Consider the following 20,104-nt stretch of genomic DNA (forward strand, 5'->3'; position numbering starts at 1 on the left):
AAGAAGAAAAAGAAGAAAAAGAGAAGTGTAAATAGTGTAAATATAATACTGCTTTTTAATTATGTCAACAACATAACAAAAAGTCAAGTTGCAGTGCTATGAGAGCCTTAACAGAGGATTTCTGAGTTTTTGTGGAAATGCTGTCAAAAGCTTGAAGTTAATTKAATTATTTTTCTATAAAAATTATTTAACTGGAATTGACATTGTTCTGACATTGTAATATGGTCTCCAGAGGCACACTTGGCTATGTTGCCCAAAGGCTTTGAAAATGTCATTCATAATACAAGTCAGAAACTGCACAGGTGAAACAGCCAGGGTCTTAATCCATCAAACACTGCTCCAACTCCACATGCTGCCCTTATCTGACAAGCTCCTTAGTGTGTCTGCTGACAGCTCAAGACACTGACTGGCTGGCAGGGAACGCGGGTCAGCGGAGGTCATGCAACATGGAGCTGTAAAAGCAGCAAAATCCATGGGAACACAGATATTTCAAAATCATGTTCTGCCAGTTCTTTAGYGTTGCTTTTGGTGCATTATGCAACTGTTTTATTTAACCGACTTCAGCATCTTCATCTATTATCCACTATTAAAATACAACAGTCTCAAGGCCACATATGTCCTACATAACACTTCCAATTTGTAAATTGAAGTCAGCTGTGAGAAGAAAAAAATTCACTTCTCTCCTTGACATGAGCACTTCACTTCCAATGGCCTCACTCTATCCATAAACTATCAGCAAAAAAAGTTCTGAATATGGGCCATGGTTCTCTTTCAAATCTCCATCTTTAACAAAGTATTTGTAAAGTAAGCTTACCAGTAAGACCTAGAAATACCTCTAAGGGTTCCTATTAGCAGTTGCTCTCCTGATTCACTTTGGTGTAAACAAGACCAGAATCAGACACTGTATTTAATTTGTCATGGTGTTGACTGGGACAAGAATATATTCTGGAGAAAATATGTGAAGGAAGAGGCAGGAATTGAAAGGCAGTAGGCTAAGAAACCCCAACTGACTTCCCTCTGAAGAGCTTATAGCCATTAACAGACATTATATCACTTATTAAATAGACATCTCTATGTACARTCTGTTGGAGCCCTCCAAAGGCCTGCTCAGCACTCACCAAATTTAGCAGCCCTGTAAACCAGTACCATAAACACCTTTCTGACATTCAGATTAACAGAATATTTGGGCTGTATAAGCTCAGTCAAGYAGTATTATTTACTCTGAAATTAATAAAACTGGTCTAAAATAGGAGGAATTCACTAGAATACAAAAAGTCAGCTAAACACAGGTTTTTCTTTAGAGATGATTGAGACTTTTTGACCATCAGAAAAACATATTGACCTGGAAAAAAGAATTTAGCTTGACTGTCAACACCCTTCTCTTCTGTAGCAAAAAATATGACTTGGGAAAACATTCTCAGATATGTTTTCAGCTGAACYAACAGCTTTTTTTTAGGTGTAGGTTACCCACAAAATGCACACAGAATGACATGTAGGCACATCTGMAACACAAATAACATGATATATTACCATAGTCAGTATTTGCTCTTATTTGTGATGTATGTAAAACACAAACTGCCATAGAACCATTACCAGATATTAAATGAAAAAAATAAAAAAATATCTCTGTGCTGAGAGAACTTTTACATATTACTGAGATAMTTTTCACATTTATCTGACAAATTTGGGATTTAACTCTCAAGTAAAATAGAATAGTAGAGATCACACACACAAACATTTTATTTACTATTTTTTTTCTTCTCTCTCTCTCCCAAGAGACCTTTAATTTGCAAAYCTTATTACTTCATGTGACAACATTAATCACATTTCCAAAGGGTCCTATGAATGAAGAACCCTGGATAAAAGTGGCATTTGAGGTGCAGTTTTAACCTTTTTAAATGCTTTCTCCACAAATTTGAAAGAAACCACTCAAGGATAGAGCTAAAGACTGATTTTAAAGCCCAATTATCTCTTAAAGTATATTGGACAAGYTCCACAAAATTATTTAAGCTCCAAGTTTCCATTTAAATCAATAAAAGTTAATCTGAATGTCTCTGTGGTCCAAATCATAATGACTAWATTTTGCACTTGTATTTATCTGAATCCCCTTTATTCCTAAATTGCTGTCTAACATTGTCAGTACCTAAAATTCCCTGGCTGCTTATATTTCCACCTTAAGGCAAAAATACCCCAGTGCTGCCAAKCAGCCTAAAGAACTGGCTCTCAACCAAGTCCCAATGAGCTCCTCAAACTATAAATAATTACAAATTTACTGAGCCAGACATATTTTGAGAGAGAAAGCAAGAAAACAAGCAGGAGACTGATTCCACWGCCTAGCAGTACTCATGAGATGGAGCAGACATGAATTGAAGCCTCTGCTCAAGATCTAATTACTTACACAAAGCAGAACAATTCCTTCCAAAGACTGAGGAAGCATGCTCTATCTTAGAAAAATTCACCTTTGTGGTTGAGACAAAACTTGATACACAATAACTGAGTTCATGKTTCTGCTTCAAATTAGAGCACGTACTTGACAACAGCTGCTCTCTGTTTTAGAAGTTTCCATTAAACCAGACTATCAGCTTCTCTCTTGGCTCTTTCCAGGAAAGGAGGAATGGCATGAGCTCTAGAGGGGGAAYACCCCAGTGATCAGATGAACAGGAGACCGGTAATGTTCTCACACCCAGACTTGGTTGTTTCACATGTGTTGGTAAGAAAAGGCTTCAGCTGTATGCCTCTCTTAAGTATTTTTGATTGCTTAGCTTGACAGACTCCTACTCAGTTTATCAACTTTAAGAACCACATTTGTAGACAGTTCAGGCTGTGCCCACACCATTTCTAAGGTGTGCCAACATTCCTAGCTTTACCCATGTTCCACATAGGATGCCCCACTGTTTGAAACAATGAATTCCACTGTTTGTGGGGTCCAGGAGATGTGGGAACTGACAAACCTAAGCCTTCAGTGTGTGAGGCCAACTGGCCAAAGACCGTGAACACCTCTAGAGGCCAGCAGGAAAAAAGAGATCTCAGTCCATCTTCTGACACATSTGTAGATATTTTATACAAAGTAAAACATCCCCAGTGGAAGAAGCCACTTCCTCAGAATGATCAAAAGCCCTGTATCTACAGGTTCGGTAAGTGAGAGCCATGGATTCAGATCCCTTTTCCAAATCAAGTAAGGAATAAGCTAAAATATACTTTATCCCTGATGAAAAGGGTACTGAACTGACTGGTGCATCTCAWATCACATTGGGCCAATCAATCAACCAGCGCCCAGCTTGAATTCTGCCAGCACTTCAACATGAGAGAGATTTCTAAGCAACCCAAAAGTGCATAACTTAATTGGTTCTTTGCACTGGGAAAAGATGATATTTAGATACTCTCACTCGTTACCGTTGGACTTCACAGACTTTTGTCACCTCCGGCAACATTTTTACAATCTCAGAGGTATTGACTGCCAAGTGATTAAGAAAGCAATTAACTATCTAGACAGTTTTTTGGATTTTTCCCCTATCATTTAAACAGAGTATTCCTCCAATTTACWAGTTCATTTTAAAGATATTAATACAAAATGGATGCTTTGGTTGCATAAACACTTGAAACAACTGGGTAATTATGAATACAAGTGTTGATTATGGTACAATAAAAAAAGGGAGAGACAAAATGTTGAAAAKAAGTAAATTAGGTCATTGGTCAGGACAATCTAAACACATGGGCAATATGAAACTTGTTCCCAGACTACAATGAAATCCACCAAATCTCCCTTTCATCACTTTTCATTACATCCTCACACACCATGGGGAAAAAAAAAAAAAATAAGGAAAAATAATTAAAAAGCATTCCGCTCTAAAATAAACCACCAATGTGAGCAACCTTTAGCTAAAGTTACACAATKTTTTTTTCAATAGAAACATGGAATTGACAATGTAGTTAAGTTTGGCTGGAAAGAAACATKATCTTGCTGAAATGGGTTACTTAAAATGTAGAAATAAAAGGAACTTAGCTAACACACAACACATTTGGCAGCAAACCAAAACTACATGTTACTCAAATACATCAGCACTTAACCTTGTCCCTTTAGACACTACAGCTTCCATCAGGATGCAGAGAAAGTTTATRATTACCAGGCTGAGTAACAAACATGAGTACGGCATTGTTAAGATCAACTGGACGAGCATGATAGAGCCAAAATGAACCAGACTGCCCCAAAACTCTAAATAAGACAGAGGAGGACAAAAAAAAAAAAAAATGGCACTCAAACCAGTCTGGAAGTCTGGAAGGGAGCAGATTTTGATGAAGTAGAGCAGTAATTATTTGAGCTGACTTGAATTGGTGTCATCGCATAAGTAAGGAGGGCAAAGTTATTATTCGCATGCAACTGTATTTCTGTCTACCCTGCTTAGAGGTTTGTGCCACCAGAAAGGAAACCATAACATGTAGGTAAGGTGGAAAGATTCCTATATTTCACACTGTAGAAACCTATACTCAGAAGTCTTTATCTCTTTTTTTCAAATGTTTGAATTGTATAACCTCAGTACTTAGAGTACTGGAACACCTTGGCAAATTCTGCTGCATTACACTTCTAGACTAATTTCAGGTTTAATCTCTGTGCTTTATTCCAAGTCACAGCATTTATAAATTATCCCATTTGATACACTCACTCTGTGGTTTGAAATACAGTCCCTCCTGTATTTCAAACTACATCTGCCCCTACCAGCAGTATCATTTTTAAAAAGTAGCAGCTTCCAGTTTCTGTTTGCAGACATAATKCAGGCAAGTCTGGGCTTAAGAATTGCTTTAATTGTATGGTGGCTCCTGACTCACTTGATTTTAGTTCCTAGCTTATTTGCTTGTTCATCTCTTATATATGTCCAGCTGCTTTTTCTAACCAAGATCACTCATCCTAGATTTTATCCAAGTTAGATTTCAGAAGCCACTTTGGTTCATATGTATTTTAAATATGTAGCATGTCAACTTGCCAGTGAAAGCACAAGTTACGAAAGGAGGCTCTCCTTCAGGAGCTTCCCACATTGTAAACACTTAAAAAACTCCAAATTCTCATAATTTTGTGGAATAATATTAGAAGTCAAATTCCTTCTGCATCAAGCACCTGTGAAATGGCCACAGAACTCACAGTAGGATGGCCAAAAAACTGTGATAATTCGTGGATAATATATAGAGCATTGCATTCCTTGGCTAAACACTACTTTTTCTAAGTTAAAGCTGACACTGTCACAGCCCTTTTTTGCCTTCTTAATTATTGTATGAAGAAGTTGGGTCGCATAACAGAGCCCACTGAAGTCAGTGCAAAAGTCTTCCCCTAGCAATTGCCAGCTTCAGCAGAAGCCTTTGGAGTGCGTTTGTCTCTGTGGTCAGCCACAGMAAAAAAGCTGTCACCCTGCAGCTGACAGAAACGTGATGGAGCTCTGGGAAGAATGTMTGGCTTGTTCTGTGGCAAGCACTCGTGTCACCAAAGGCTGGCATCTTCCCAGGGCTTGCTGCTCTGAGAACAAAGCATGAAACTCACATGTTCCAATGTCCCAAAGGCTGATGGAGGTCCTCTAGAGATCAACAGACATAAGATTGCATTGAAAATGAAGATCCTCTCAGACAGATTAATTTTACTGTCTGTGCTTAGTGCCTGGATCCTATAGCCCTGGATTGTACAGTCATTAAAAATGGAGCTGCAGTTCTTTTATCTTTTGCTAGTCTTGTACTTTGCATTCAAGCATGACAGGAACTGACAGTAGAAAGAGGCAGTGCCTTTATTTAATAGAGTTGAGTATTAGTGAGCACTTTTAATGCATTTTTTTTTGCAGCAGGATCCTCAAATATATTTTTAATAGGCAAYGCTGTATGAAATTCTGTAATACCATTTCAGAAGACTGTGACACACTATTAAAAAAAAAATAGACAGCATTCTAATCCTTCTATCAACCAGGCACCAGCTCCTGTTTTAAGCCAGGTAAAATAACTATGAGGTACAGGAAATTATTGTTTATCCAGACGACTCTATATTCTCAAAAAWGCTAGCATGGGATTACCAAAATCAGCTGGAGGTTGTGGGCATGTTAACACCCTAAATACCTGGCATGCTTAAGAACATGTAGACACACRATTTCCTTACACGTTCCTGAGCCTCACAGTGGCTGAAATGCAGGGAAAGAAGAAATAGAGTTRTGGTGTCAAGGCACAGCACAAATCAGACTGGCTGCCAATTTGTCTTTTGTTTTTTTATTCTTAACATTTTTTGCTCTGCAGGACAACTCCTGGGATGGTCACGGGTAATAAGCTTCTTGCTAAACAGGAGCCCTGACAAACAATGAGTTCATGGCTTGATCCAACAGAGAATCATTTTAATACTTAAATAAGCATCCCCCAAATAAGCAAGAAAATACTGATATGGATAGCAAGAGAGTAATTTTTAAGTGCCGTTTTAACAACTTACAGAGTTGCCAGTTAGTCTTTTTTATCCAGTTGATACTAAAAAATGTCTTAGTCTAAGGCTACAGAAAGTGTCTACAAGAAGTGTACTGTAGCACTCACAAGTCCCAYAGCTGAGTCACTTAAATGTCTCCAAGCTACTCTATAGATAACAGTGTTTCCCAGAATCTCCTCTAAAACATACTCCCGGGATACTCCCAGAGCTTGGATTAAGCAGCCTCAAATTTGTCTTTTATTTTTGCCTGTGACAAGAGAATTTGCCTCTGGCTGTTCATGGGACTTTCAGAAGTCACCAGGCTTCTACATGTGGAAAGACTACATACATATCTGAGACTGGAATCTGCTTTTAATATCAAATTAACAGGTTGGGCTCTTTACAGGTATAAATTAAAAAACAGGGTGGGGTTTTTTATTTTAAATAATGCCTTATGTGAATTTAATCAGAACCCAGTTTCTTAAACTGCATATTCTTCTAAGCAAAAACTATGGCTTTGTGAAAATGCCGATAGCATCTAACACAGATATTATTTTAAAGCAATTGATTATTTTAAAAACAGCATAATATGCAACAGGAATCCAGATTATCTGGTTTTGGGTTTTTTTTTTTTCCTTCATTTAATGGTCATTAAAGACAAAATGTCTACTAAAATCATATAAAATTCTCTGGCAGCTTTTAGCACCCAGCAGATGGAAAGGGATTATTAAAAATGCGACCATTTTCTTATCGCAAACAACATGCATTTATATTACTCCCTTCTCATCTTTACTTGTTTACTTATTTATTTTCCCAGGTGAAAGTCTCTTCCCTTTTGTTCAGAAATTGCATGAGGCCATGCAGCACCAAAATCACATTTAAAGACCTGCTAGAAAGAAGTTCACTGTTTGATCCCTGGTTAAAACTATTGACAAAAACAAGTCCATGAAATGCTATGGAATGTCTTCAGGATGGCAGAGGGGTTATATAAACACAGCACTGCATCTAAGACTAAAACTTATGGTTTCCTCATTTATATACACCACAATACAACTCTCCTCAGCTGCTTCTCATTCAGTGAGCCTTTAAATAATTATTTCAAATAATGAGAATAAAAAGGTGTCTACAGTCACCTTTAGATTGTCACTCAGAATGAAATATCTAGAACATTACTGTGGTGCATTAAGGGTAGGAATTGCCCCTTCAACCAACCTCTAAATTCTTGAATATTAACACAGACTTTCTTACTCCATCCCTTTCGTATGCTCTGAAAGAATGGAAATAATAATAAGCTCTAGTAACTCCCAGTTTCCTGACAGAAGTGGTCTGAGAAACCTCTTGTCTTAGAACAACTGAGAATGGATACAAGAAAGAAAAAGCAGGGAATGTGCTGGAAGACAATTACCTCTCCTGGACAAGAGAATCAGCACCAGCCAACAAAGAACTAAAAACAGGGCAATCATTCAGTAAGAAGATACATTGGTTTCATGACATCTAGGTATTTAAAGGATGGGGAGTATGTAATTTTTCAAATTAAAACAGGAGAAGGTGTTAACTGAAGATAGTAACTCCAGGAAACTACTTTCACATCAAAGATCACAAATGCAAGCAGTCTATAAAGTGGTCATGCCATTTACAGCACACCCCAGTTTTTAACAGATTTCTGTTGAACCATATGTGTCAGAACACAGTCAGAATTCAGTGGTCCATGGCACTGAATTTGAACTTCAGTCAACTCTATTGGTCATAACACTACAGGATTATAAAATACTTAATTTGCAGTATGTAAAAAAACACAGATTAAGCAGATAGAACATGGGGCACCCACGTTTTCCCAAACAATKGCAGATAAGAATGTGTGATCTCTACTGGTTAAAAAAAAAAAAAAAGGCATGGGGAGGACCAAATATGCATGTGTATACATTAAAAAAAATGAATGTAATTTGTCAGACTAAATCCAATCTCTGCAGCTGCACAACGTCACTAAAGTGTTTCGTGTCCTCTCATGTGCACAACAATCCAGGTAAGAGGGAAATTGATTTACATTGCTTTCACGGCATTAAATGCTCTAATTATTAAATAGCCCTCAACATATGGCAAGGAATTAAGAAATGTAAATCAGGAGCCATGTGCTGCACAGTAATCACATAAATGGTTCCCAAATAGCAACACCACTTCTGGAAGGTTAGCAGAATCATGCTTTTCTGATTTACACACAATTTCCAAAAACTAGTGCTGAAATACTYAGCGCTATAGAGCAAACTATTAATAGCATGGCAGTGGTAAACAAAATTTCCTTTAGCTTGTGATTAATTGCATTAGAGCATTAACATGAAAAAAAAAMCAGATATAAAAATGTGTTTAAAGATTAATCTTGGCATATTAAAGTGCTTTGATTTTTATAATTAAAATTTATTAGATTTTTGACAATATTAATTCAAAATCTTCTGCTGATGCTTTAATTTAGCACGTTGATGAATAGCACAGCAACACATCTTCTGTAGCTGCTTCTTGAGACAGTTGACTCATTGTTGAACAGCACTAATATCAGAAATTTAAATGCCTTGTGTACACCATAATGATAAAACTGCTTATATATTCTACTTTTAAGTTTCCAAAGGATATTTGAAAAAACTATCATARAGCTGTCTTAACCTGCAGTTGTTTAAAAGTGGCCCTGTTTAGTATGACAATTTTATCTCCCTCCTTCACTCTTCATCTCTTTTGGTCTGCCCTCCTTCCCTTTCCCATGTTACTTGCTCATAATGGTTTTTCATCTTGGCTTGTATTACCCTAACACTAGGTTGTTGAAAAACAGCATCTTTTCTACTTCATATCTGTTATTTCGAGTCTTTAGAAGCTACTGTTAGATATTAATTGTAGCCATTAATAGTGACAATGAATACAGACCAAAATACTGTAAAAAAAAGGTGCTCTTTTAACATATAGGCAATTACATTGTCCTTCTGCATGATCCTTTCTAATGAAATACCTCTCTCTCTCCACACTATTAATTCTAAAAATTGGATGCACTAGATTGTGCATTGAAAAGGTTATTCTTAAAGACAGTCAGGAAATGGTAGCACTGCAAGGAAACAGAAACAGGAATATGTAGTCAGGAGTACTGCCAGAAGCAACACATCTGCCTCAGACCAGTCAACGGCACCAGCAAAACTGTTCTGGCACAAATGGAAGGCCACTCATTTTCTGGGTAGAGGATAACCTTTGCTTTCTACCTTCCCAGCAGTCTGCCTTTGCATCATTTCAACCTCCTCCATCCAGTTTCATTAGATAAGAAATCTTTCAGGCAGCTGGATGTTACCAGCTGTACCTGGGAGGAGGGTATGGCAAGTCAGGGTTTTATGTCACACAAAAAAAAAAAGTAGACAGCTGCAGTAGACATGGCATGCCTCACCTGGATTTGGGTAAAACTACATTTAGATGGAATTAAACAAATTCATCAAATCCTGGTCAAAAAAGACAGTTGGGCATTTTGTATAAAAATGAACAAAGTAGATAGGTATTTAGAAAAKAAAAAGGTGAAATATAAACAGAAGAATAAACCAGGAAGAACTCTGGAAGGTRTCTCAGGGCACTTCAGAAGGGCAGTGATTAGAGGCTCCTGGGTGCTTCCTTGGTCRTGAAGGAGGAGGTGTTGATCTCCAGGACACACAGTGTTGTGTGGCTTTTCAGGCTTTTCCTGTATACTGCCAACATAAACTGAGAAGGATTCAGTGAAATAAGTGCCTGTCCTTTAATATACTGTCTTTTCACATATTTAACCCTTTTCAGGACTTCAGCTTATGGTGATAGTAGGAAAAATGTGGCAAGGACCATAAAAAAGAATATTTGTTCTTCATTTTTTGCAGATCTTTTCTGCCTACCCAAAATCTTCTTTTTATCGGTGGAGAGTTTATGAATAAGATCAAGAGTTGCACAACACTGTGCATCCTCTTGTTCAAAAACAGTTTAAACCTTTCATTTACACAGATGTTCTTCTTCAGCTATATCTTCAAGATCTGACATACTAAATTTAATATTTTCACCTTTTCCAAGTAGGATGGAAAGCTGCAGCCATTGTTTCAATGCCTTGCTGGCTGTGAGCTAAAGAATCTTAGAATAATTCAGTTTAAAAAGAACTTTTGGAAAGTCTAAAGCAGAGCAATCTCTGAAGATGGATTGAATTGTCCAGGTCATATTCTGTCAAATTGTGACCGTGTCACAGAGATGGAAATCCCACCACATCTCTGAGCAGCTTTTATCTCTGCAATTGCTGAAAATGACCATCATTGGCCTAATAGTTATGAGCTTGCTTAATAAAGCTAAGGAGGGGAAGAAAAGGATTCTTCATCTTTTTTGGTCTTTTTAGATTATGTCTCACGAAGAAAGACAGTATTGTCACATTGTTATCACCACAATCAGGCCTTGAATGTAGTAGGAGTCTGTTGTGCTTTGCAGAATGTTATGTTTCATGGCAGTTTTTTGTTTATGGGTGCTACACAGGAAGGGTATTTAAATGTATATTTGCCATAAGAGGCTTTAAGAACAAAGGTTAAAAAAACCCAACCTTTTSTACACAAATAAATTGATGTACTTCTCCATGTTCCTTTAATCCCAAGCTTTTAGCTTTCATTGGAAATAAAATGCCAAAACTTTCCACTGAATTGTCTTGAAAGTTATGCATAACTATTTGCTTAAATACTGGTTGTTGTCAAACAAGGAGAAATCAACATCACTAAATAGTGATGCCTATTCATATCACAGTATGATGTAATTGCCATTTTTCTCTAAATCAAACCTACTCTTACGGTTCATTTTTTCCCCTTTGTGTATTCCAAATATTGTCTGCATCCCATACATCTAAACCTAAAATGTCAAAGACTATCAATGCTTTATCATAAACTGGTTTAATAGTTTTTCACCAAAATTTTCACCAAAATAATATCTTTAGGTGATTATGTAACTGAAAAAGAGATATGTACAGCCTCTTTCTTAAATTCTTAATTAGCACTCTTTTTTGGTATATCTTATTAGAGAAAATATTTGAAATGTAATTTTCTGTGTGTGTCCTGTACAAAGAATATACAAAACGGAGCATTCCATGGATGCAGCATATTAGTAAATATTAAAGAATTTCCCTGACATTCATAAGTACATCTTTCAGTGTAACCCAGAATACTACTAATTTTTGTTATGAAATGTCTTTGTTTCCATAGATTGACTAATAATTTTTTTTATAGTAAGCATCATTTATGTTGATTACTACATTTTAAATTCATTTTTTGCTTGGTTAAAATGCACTCCTAAAAATCCATTAAATCCATTAAAATCCCCAAAGTTATCCTGGATGAATTTCTAATATGCTTAAATATTTCTGAAAATGTTTCAGTCAGATTATTTAAATAATAATTATATTTCCAATTCAGGTGGCATTATGCAAATTGTATCATTACACAAGGGTAATAAAAACTTTGGACTATGATATTGCATTCCATTGCTACTTAGCTATTTAAACTAGTCAGCCAGAATGGGAAGCAGCTCTGGATTTCAGATAGAAAAAAAAATCATTGCAAGATTTACATAACATGATAAAAGGCCTCAGTGCAAAACAGTCAAACAGAAGAATACCTTGGATATCAGCAAGACCACTGCTTCTCAGCCACATCCTATATAATCCAGAACAACTGCATCACAGAGAAAAGATGATAGTTTTGATGTCTTTGCCCATCAAATCTGGCTGAAAAATCTAACCACCCCATAAGTCAGATTTACAATGAGCACACATGAGCTCCACAGAAATCTGCAGTATCTGCTTTCACGTCTTCCTTGTAGATGAGACAAAAGTAAGCAAAGCTGTAATTCAGCCTTGGTGTCGTCAGCAGTAATTCTAGAATTAGAAGCAAATGCTGATGCTTTGCCAGGAGAGAAAAAAAAGTAATGAATATACATGTTCAGTGAGGAGGAAGAACCTCCCAGATTAGCTCCTCTAGAGGCATGTAGAACTTTACTGTAAAGTACCCACATTTTTGTTAACTCCTCTGAGGCATAGCATTTGATTCTTTAGGATGGTGCCGTACATGCCGTACATGATCCTTGTGAGACCCTTAGAACTCAGCATATTCTGTCATTCTGTGATTTTCTCACTTTGCATTGTGCAACACTTTGGTCACCTGCAATATTCTGCACAGCTGTAGAGTTAATTTTATTTTGGTATCTTCACTGTTGATTTATTCACAGACTTTCAATAAATAAATAAATAATCAAATAACCTCTCTCTAGCTACTCAGCCCCTATCCCATTTTGCACAATTTTTGCCAGTTTTTTCTTCAGTATCAAAGAGGTTTCGGTGGGTTTTTTATCCTTCCACTTTCCTGATGAATCATTCTCTGGAATGCTTATATCTACTGAGTTAGTTCTGTTCTCAGATTTCAGCACCGTCTGCTTGCCCCGGATAAGTAATTAATGAGATTTTCATATCCTACTCTCTATTGCTTTTCCATTTTTTACAAGAAATGCTTTTTGCCAATATACATTATCCACAGCTCTAACATAAATTAACCTRAGTTTGTCCCTGACTCCTCTGAAAGCACTGTTATGGCCAGATTTCATGAGGCTTTTCCAGGTTCGTCCAAAAAAAGGAGCATACAGTAGTTTTACTCCTTTGGGTCCCAACATGGCTACAAAGATGCTGGGCTTTTAGAAGATGCAAGTGCTGCTCTGCGTTGCTCTGCACTAGCACTGGTAGGCAGACATTACCATTTCCAGAAGATTAAACTGGAGCAAAGAAAGGCTAAGGAAGCAGCCAGGATGGAGCAGGGGAACTATACTTTCTGCCTTTAAAAACAGTAATGAAAGCTTTCCATATAAAGCTTTTTTACTGCAGCGTTCTGCAGGGGGAAAAAAAAGGGTGAATTAGTCTTCTTTTGTGACACTCTGAATTTGCATTAAGTTTGTTGGGGCTGACAAACACCACCAGGTTTGGGTAGGGGACTAGCCAAGCTAGGGTCCCCCAGCTAGGGACTGCTACAGCTACAAACGCTTCTAAAGCTCATTAAAAACTCTGAATCATAGAGATGTATAAATACACCACCCTAAATTTAACATATTCCAGATTATCAGCATATGATCATGGCTATGTTCCCTGGCAACAAAAACATCCAGCTATTTGATAAACAGGTACATGCCAGTGTGTGTACATATATATACACATACATATATGTCTACTGCTCTCCTGATCTGGGCAGGGGACAAGAGTAACCTGTGAAAAAATGGGTTTCCCTTGTGCTCATATTGGTAAGCACATCACACAGCTTGTAATCACCAAGTCTGATATTCTACACCATCACACTGATTCTATGCAACGATATATCCAGTGCTCCAAAGGTGAAAGATCACACCTGCAAGTGCTCACAGCTGACCATCTCCCTGATTGCAAGTCAGTTTCCCCTCCATTCTCTTCGATTTTCTTTTCAATTGATTTACAAATGTTGGGGGGAAAGAGGTTTTGGTATGTCTGTAATAGAAATGCAATGCAGATGCTTGCTTAAAGCAATGAGAACCTTTGAAAGCAGAGATGGTTCCTACAAAATGGAACCACAGTGCATTTAATTTTCATCTATGTGCTATCTTATGTTCCTTTTTTTTTTTTTTTTTAAATCACCAGCATTCACCTCTTTGGTTACAATAAGAACGCCAGAAGCTGAAACTGGTGAGACTGACCACAGTTTGTAGAAGGATCCTCAAATTGTGTACATTTCTATAGCTCTTGTCAAAGTCAACATGCCACTGGAAACTTTAGTCTATGAAATCCAGTCTTCTGTCATTGTAACCTGCCTTTGGCTTTGTTTTCAGTTTTTTCTTCCAATATTTAAGTTTTCTATTTAATTACGGAGAGTAGAAAATACAGAAGTTCTACAGCTGTTGGAGAGACAAATTTCAAATGCAAGAAAGTAAAGAAGGCTGAACAGCTTGTGAAGATAGTCAGAATACTGAAGTATCCAGCATGGCCATATCTGTTTMTGGGGCAGAGGAGAGCAGACAGGTAATTCAGTCACTTCCAGATTTCTTGGTTCCTTGCTTAGTTTTAGTGGCCATTATTTTGTGGATTTCCTTTTCTACATGCTAATAAAAAGCAAAGGATTTATGCAAAAGTGTTACCCTAAGTGTCTTGCAAACATTACAGCAAATAAGAAGAAAATACCTTCATGATTTGTAGAAAGTCATAAACAATTAAGGTCTGTATAACTTGCCATTTGCATGGCTATATTTCAGACAAATTAATGCTAATGACAAAGGGAATTCATTTTGMAGTCAAACTTGTAATTAATTTTGATGCCTAAACAGAAATGGCATGGAATGTTTGGGTAGAATAGTTCGTGTCAKAGCTGAAAGTGCAGTCAAGAGTGTTCCAGCTTCAGTCCTGTGCTTACTATAAAATGAGTACAGAGAAAAAAATTATCTCACCTTCAATAAACCCATGCCTATCCATATCAGCACAGTAGGTTGGAGAATATATCTAAGCAATATGTCTCTGGCTTCAGGGGACAATGCAGTGTCTTCTCCCTGCACAAACCCATTCTGTAGGTGATTTCATCATTGTAGTGTTCATATGTCATTCAAGGATCCCAGCTRCTAGGACAACCAATAGACAACAGCCAAAACCTGTTTATCGGATAGAGGTGTATCACCAGTAGAAGTTAAACCTTCCCCAACTGTCTATAGAAAATAGCACCCAGTTTTGAAGTGCATTGATGCATCAGTTAAGCATCAAGTTACATACTGTCAGTTCTCACACCAAGCCTCCCACTAAATTGAGATCTATCCCTTAATTCAAGAACTACCTCCAAGCAGACATTTACTTAGCCAAATTTAATAYATAGTCTTTCAAGAAGCATATATATTTCCCTTTTGTTGGTCAGTAACCAGAAAAATTGCCACTATTAAGCTAAAACTTTTCATTGCTTAATGACCAATTTTTTACAATGAGCTAAATTTTTGCTGTAAGACATCTCTGAAAATGTCTTTCACAGCAAGTGAAAGTGAGCTGATGAACAGCTCTTGCTTTCAGACAACTTTGGAGAATTCACCTCAGACCCTGGACTATTTCTGTTGTAGCACATGTTAGGCCAGATTGTGATTCCCAGCCACAATAGTGGTATGTGCATGATAATGCAAACTGCTATGCCAAAGTAGACATTCTACTGGTTTCGAAATGAGTTATTTCAGATTCATATAAATGGAAGTCAAACATAATTGAGGCTAAGTATCTTAAATTAATGATGTGTGGCATGGTCAGAATGCAGTAGTCTCCTGCAAAAACACTTCTAGAAATTCCCAGGGCTTACTAGGCACATAGTGCTAAAAAAAAAAATAGGTTGATTACTTCCATATCTCTTTTCAGAGTACAGGTTAATAAAAGAAAAAGGAATAAATTGCTACAAAATCCCTGAAACAYAAAACTACATAATTACTACACACCATGTAGAAAAGCATTGTTTCGTATATTTTATCTCACGAATTATCACAACTCCCATTTACAAGTGTTCTTTTAAACTGTAAGAATCCATCCATCCACAATTGAAGTATTCTTGAAGATTAAGATTAATGTGTCATGAATCACCACRGTTTAATATGCATGGCACAGTTTCATTTCACACACATTCTGCATGGGTTGATTGCCATATATACCAATATCAAACAGATGTTAATTCTTTATTTTTTTTTTCTCTCAAAGTATGTTTTAATTATCTATGAGGCTTCATAAAGAAAAAGAGGGAGGTAATTTTGAAGCAGATTTAATGAAAAATATAAAAGAAAAATCCATTAGATATTTTATTTCATGTTCTCAACAATATAATTTTAATATTAAAAAGAAATACTTGCTATGCAAAGGAACTGCTGACTGCTCTCATTAAATGGCTCATTTCTTGTTGTAAGCAAGAAAACTTTGATTCTTTTTCTAATAAAATGCATGATTTTAAAAGCCCTGCCAACTGAACATGAGTTTGGTGATATTAAATGTTTCTGCAAGTCATTGTATGTTTATACTATGCCTAAATTTTTAAATTTGAGTACTTTGCAAAGAAATCAAAATTCCATGTAAAACATAAATTCTCACAACAGTGCCATAGGTCCCATGTACCATCTAAACGAAAAAGTCTTTGAACATAAAATATTTCACAAGCCTCCATGGTACAGAGGCCAGAAATGGACATGAAAAGATATCCTAGGTTAAAAGTAATGTATAATGAGAAGGCTGTTCCAGTCAGCGTCAGTTCCCACTTTCTGCTGTGTCAGATGCAAGCCACAATTCTCCAGGATCAGAACAGCAGCAGAGCTACAGGTCAGGATGGAATAGAGTTGGATAAAACTCTGAGCTTTAACTAATTCCCAATTTGATAGGAGTTCTTAGTGTAATTTCCATGGAAGTTAGAGCATGTCTCTAGCTTTGGGCCTGAGCTACCTGAAATCTACAGGAACAGGAATGGCTCCCAGGGATTTTGYGCAAGGATTAGTTTCACCAAGCTGAAACAGTCTCCAGGTTGAAAATTTCAATTACTAAAACTGTTACAAATAATAACAGCAGTAAGAGTTTGCATTTGTTACATACATGTGAATGTTAGATAGTATGAATACAGATAAACAACAACAGGAGATAAAATATTGCCAAAACTAAGATACTGAGCCCCTGCCCATGTTACAGAGATTTCTCTGTACACAGCAGTATTTTCAACACCACAAAAATTATTTAAATTTCTTTCCTATGTTACACATACTGACATAAGCTGGCATACAGCTTTAAAATCAAAATGTGAACTGACATTTTGAAAAATAACTGACAGTCATGGCACAAGAGTGCAGTAGCCTCTGTCCTCCAACATTCTCTTCTTCTGTATTTTTTTTCCAAATGCCCAAATAAATGCAAGGTGCCCAGAAACAAAATGCGTATTACCAGTGAAACCTAATTCCAAGAAGTCAAATGACAGCATTTTCACAGAATATACTGGGCCAAGGAATGAATCTAAAATATGGAATTTACACACATCACACAAAACACTTGCGCAGATTTCTGAAAACATGCACCCATCGCATTGCAGGGAATTAAGCCTGCATTCCTTGTTCAACCAAAATTCCCTGACTGGAATAACAACTTTAGATGTTATTTTTGTTCACATTCTGTTTTACTATGTTAAATCACCAGATTTTTTTTCTTTTTACTTAAGATAAATGTGTGAAAGTGCCTTCTTTCCATTCATAGATGTTATCTTCCTCAAACTTCAAATGATTCATCTGGGTGAATGTAGTTATAAATAATTTATCAAGATACATGCCAGTTGTTAGGGAAAAAAAAMCCCCGAAGGAAGAATATCACTGCATAAAATCTGAACATTAAAATAAATTTTAAAAATCAATCCTTAATTGGTTTTATTACCTCCTAATCCAGGTCTGAGGCGATTATCATAACCATCCAGAAGTCTGTCTAGAATTCTTGTAAAGATGGTGATGTTATTCTTAGCTTCATCTTCCAGGGAGTCAGCCAGCACTGATCTAAATAGATATTTTACATTTTAGAAGGTGCTAAATATGTTTTAACACACACTCAACATGCATTTTTTTCAGGCTGGCCTTTAACTTGCTGCATTCTAACAGCAAGGGTGTATTTAACAGTGTACAAATACACAATTTATATGTAACAGGTTCAGATATATAAAAGTCAACAGCAGAGTATTTAAAATACCCAGGAAATCATTTTCCAGTAGCCTCTACTTCTATTTATCATTGCATTACTGTGAGTGCTACTTCAAGCTCCACTAACACAATTGGCTGTGCTGGTGCAAAACCCTCAAAGAGCTTCCCAGGCCTTGATGGCATGTCACTCCCAGACTGAAAACCCGGGATCCCATGCACAAGCCCATCTCCTTCCAGATCTGTCTTATCTGTCCTCACCTAGGTATACTCTATCTCTGGATGAATCCTGTGGATTTGCTTCCACCCAATGGTCATGTAATGTACATGACCAGGAGAACCAACATGAGGGAAAACTCCAGCGATCATGCTCAGGGAGTCCTCTGACGCCAGCACTTGGTGGGAGGGAACACCAATGCTGACTAGCAAGCTGCCGGATAGCTGTGGGCAGCCTTCTTCTTCCTAAAACAATATTTTCTCATAAAAAGCACTATCGGATAGCCCTCTAGATGCAGATAAACCTTGTTTGTCTATAAAAGTTGGATAGGAAAAGTAATCAAGAAGAATCTATAGATCACCGATTGTTTCAAACTTCTCCAATAAAGAAAGAGACATTACAGGCTTTATGGATCAAATCTCTGTGGAACACTCTAGGGGCTGGAATATAAACCTGCTGCCCAGACAGCTGTGGTGCTCCACAGTCCTCCAGGACCTGGGCACCCAGACCAGAAGGGTTTGTGCCCGGGAAACCCTCATCTGCAGAAAGCCTTACACATGTAAATGTTCCTGTGCCAACAATTTCAAGCTCTATGCATGTGAAGCACATGAGCTCATCAGTCTACATGAGCTCTTATCTACTTAATACCAGCMTACTGGAATCAAGGAAGTAAAGCATGATATGCTACACACATTACCATCTATATCTTTTTCAGCCACCTACATTTTTAACCTTAAATGTTTGAGTATTAATCCTCTTGAAATGAAGGCATTCTGAATGCCGTAATAGCAAGCATGTTTTCCTTCTTCTCCAAATCAAAAGTAGGTTTCGGTAACATTTTCTCTAAAGCAAGTTATAAAATGATTAAAGACAAGGCTTTATATCGATCCCCAGTACAAGAGCATGAAGGAAGTATTTAAATGTAAATCATTGCAGTCTGTGCTTTCCATCATATAAACCATAGAATTGACCCAAATCAGATAACTTATAAAGAACACATCAAAATGTTACGTGTGATTTTACTCATGTGTCAGTTTTTTCTTAATTGTAATTACTGGATGGTTCATTTTTTGTTTGCAAAATGTATAATTGTACTCATGGTAGCAATTGTACTCATCTCTGCCATTTTTAAGCTTCCTTTTGAGATACCACAGTTTTTGAACTCAAGATTCTACTAAAAAATTACATCAATAAAAATTATATCAAATTAGAGTCAAATCCTGCAAACTTTACTCAGGCATAAAGTCCTTAATAACGCATGTAGTCTCTTTGACGTCAGTAAGATTACTCACTTGAGTAGGGTTTGCAGGATCTGGCCCACTGTGACTCAACTAATACTGCACCACAGTTAGGTATGAAGTGAAATAGAAAACATAGTTTCAGGAAATATTTTGTTTGCTGGGTAACAAACAAAAATAATTGCAGACTTGTTAAATATTAGGAAACTTGCATTATTTAGCATACAATCCTTACCATATTAGGACAATACCTACTGCAGCCAGAACTAAAGTRAGTAAATCAAAGTTACAAACTATAATTAATTACATGTTTAGGGGCTGTGAGCAAGACAAAAGTATAACRTAATAAAAATTACTTCCTCTAATGCTGTCACTTTAGAAATGGAGAACTTTAAACAACACAAGAAAAGTTGATTAATAAATTATGCTATTGTTTTATTATATGTGATTGTGAAGTTGTATGCTATCTCCACCTAGAGGTTTAAAGCTTAAGTATCCTTTGAATTCTATTATGTTTGACCAAAAAAAAAAAAAAAAAAAAAAAAA

The 20,104-nt window shown here is 36.7% G+C and overlaps 1 protein-coding gene across 1 annotated transcript in view; it reads right to left on the reverse strand.

Moving 5' to 3' along the window:
- GABRA2 (gamma-aminobutyric acid type A receptor subunit alpha2) overlaps positions 1-20,104 on the reverse strand; it is a 58,554-nt gene that overhangs the window by 37,552 nt on the left and 898 nt on the right. The window contains exon 2 of the mRNA XM_057366745.1: positions 17,850-17,965. Coding sequence (XP_057222728.1) covers positions 17,850-17,965 — 116 coding nt within the window. The remainder of the gene's footprint in view (positions 1-17,849; positions 17,966-20,104) is intronic.

This window comes from Malurus melanocephalus, unplaced genomic scaffold (assembly GCF_030028575.1).
Source record: "Malurus melanocephalus ecotype Western Australia unplaced genomic scaffold, MMel_1.1 scaffold_71, whole genome shotgun sequence".
NCBI lineage: Eukaryota > Metazoa > Chordata > Aves > Passeriformes > Maluridae > Malurus > Malurus melanocephalus.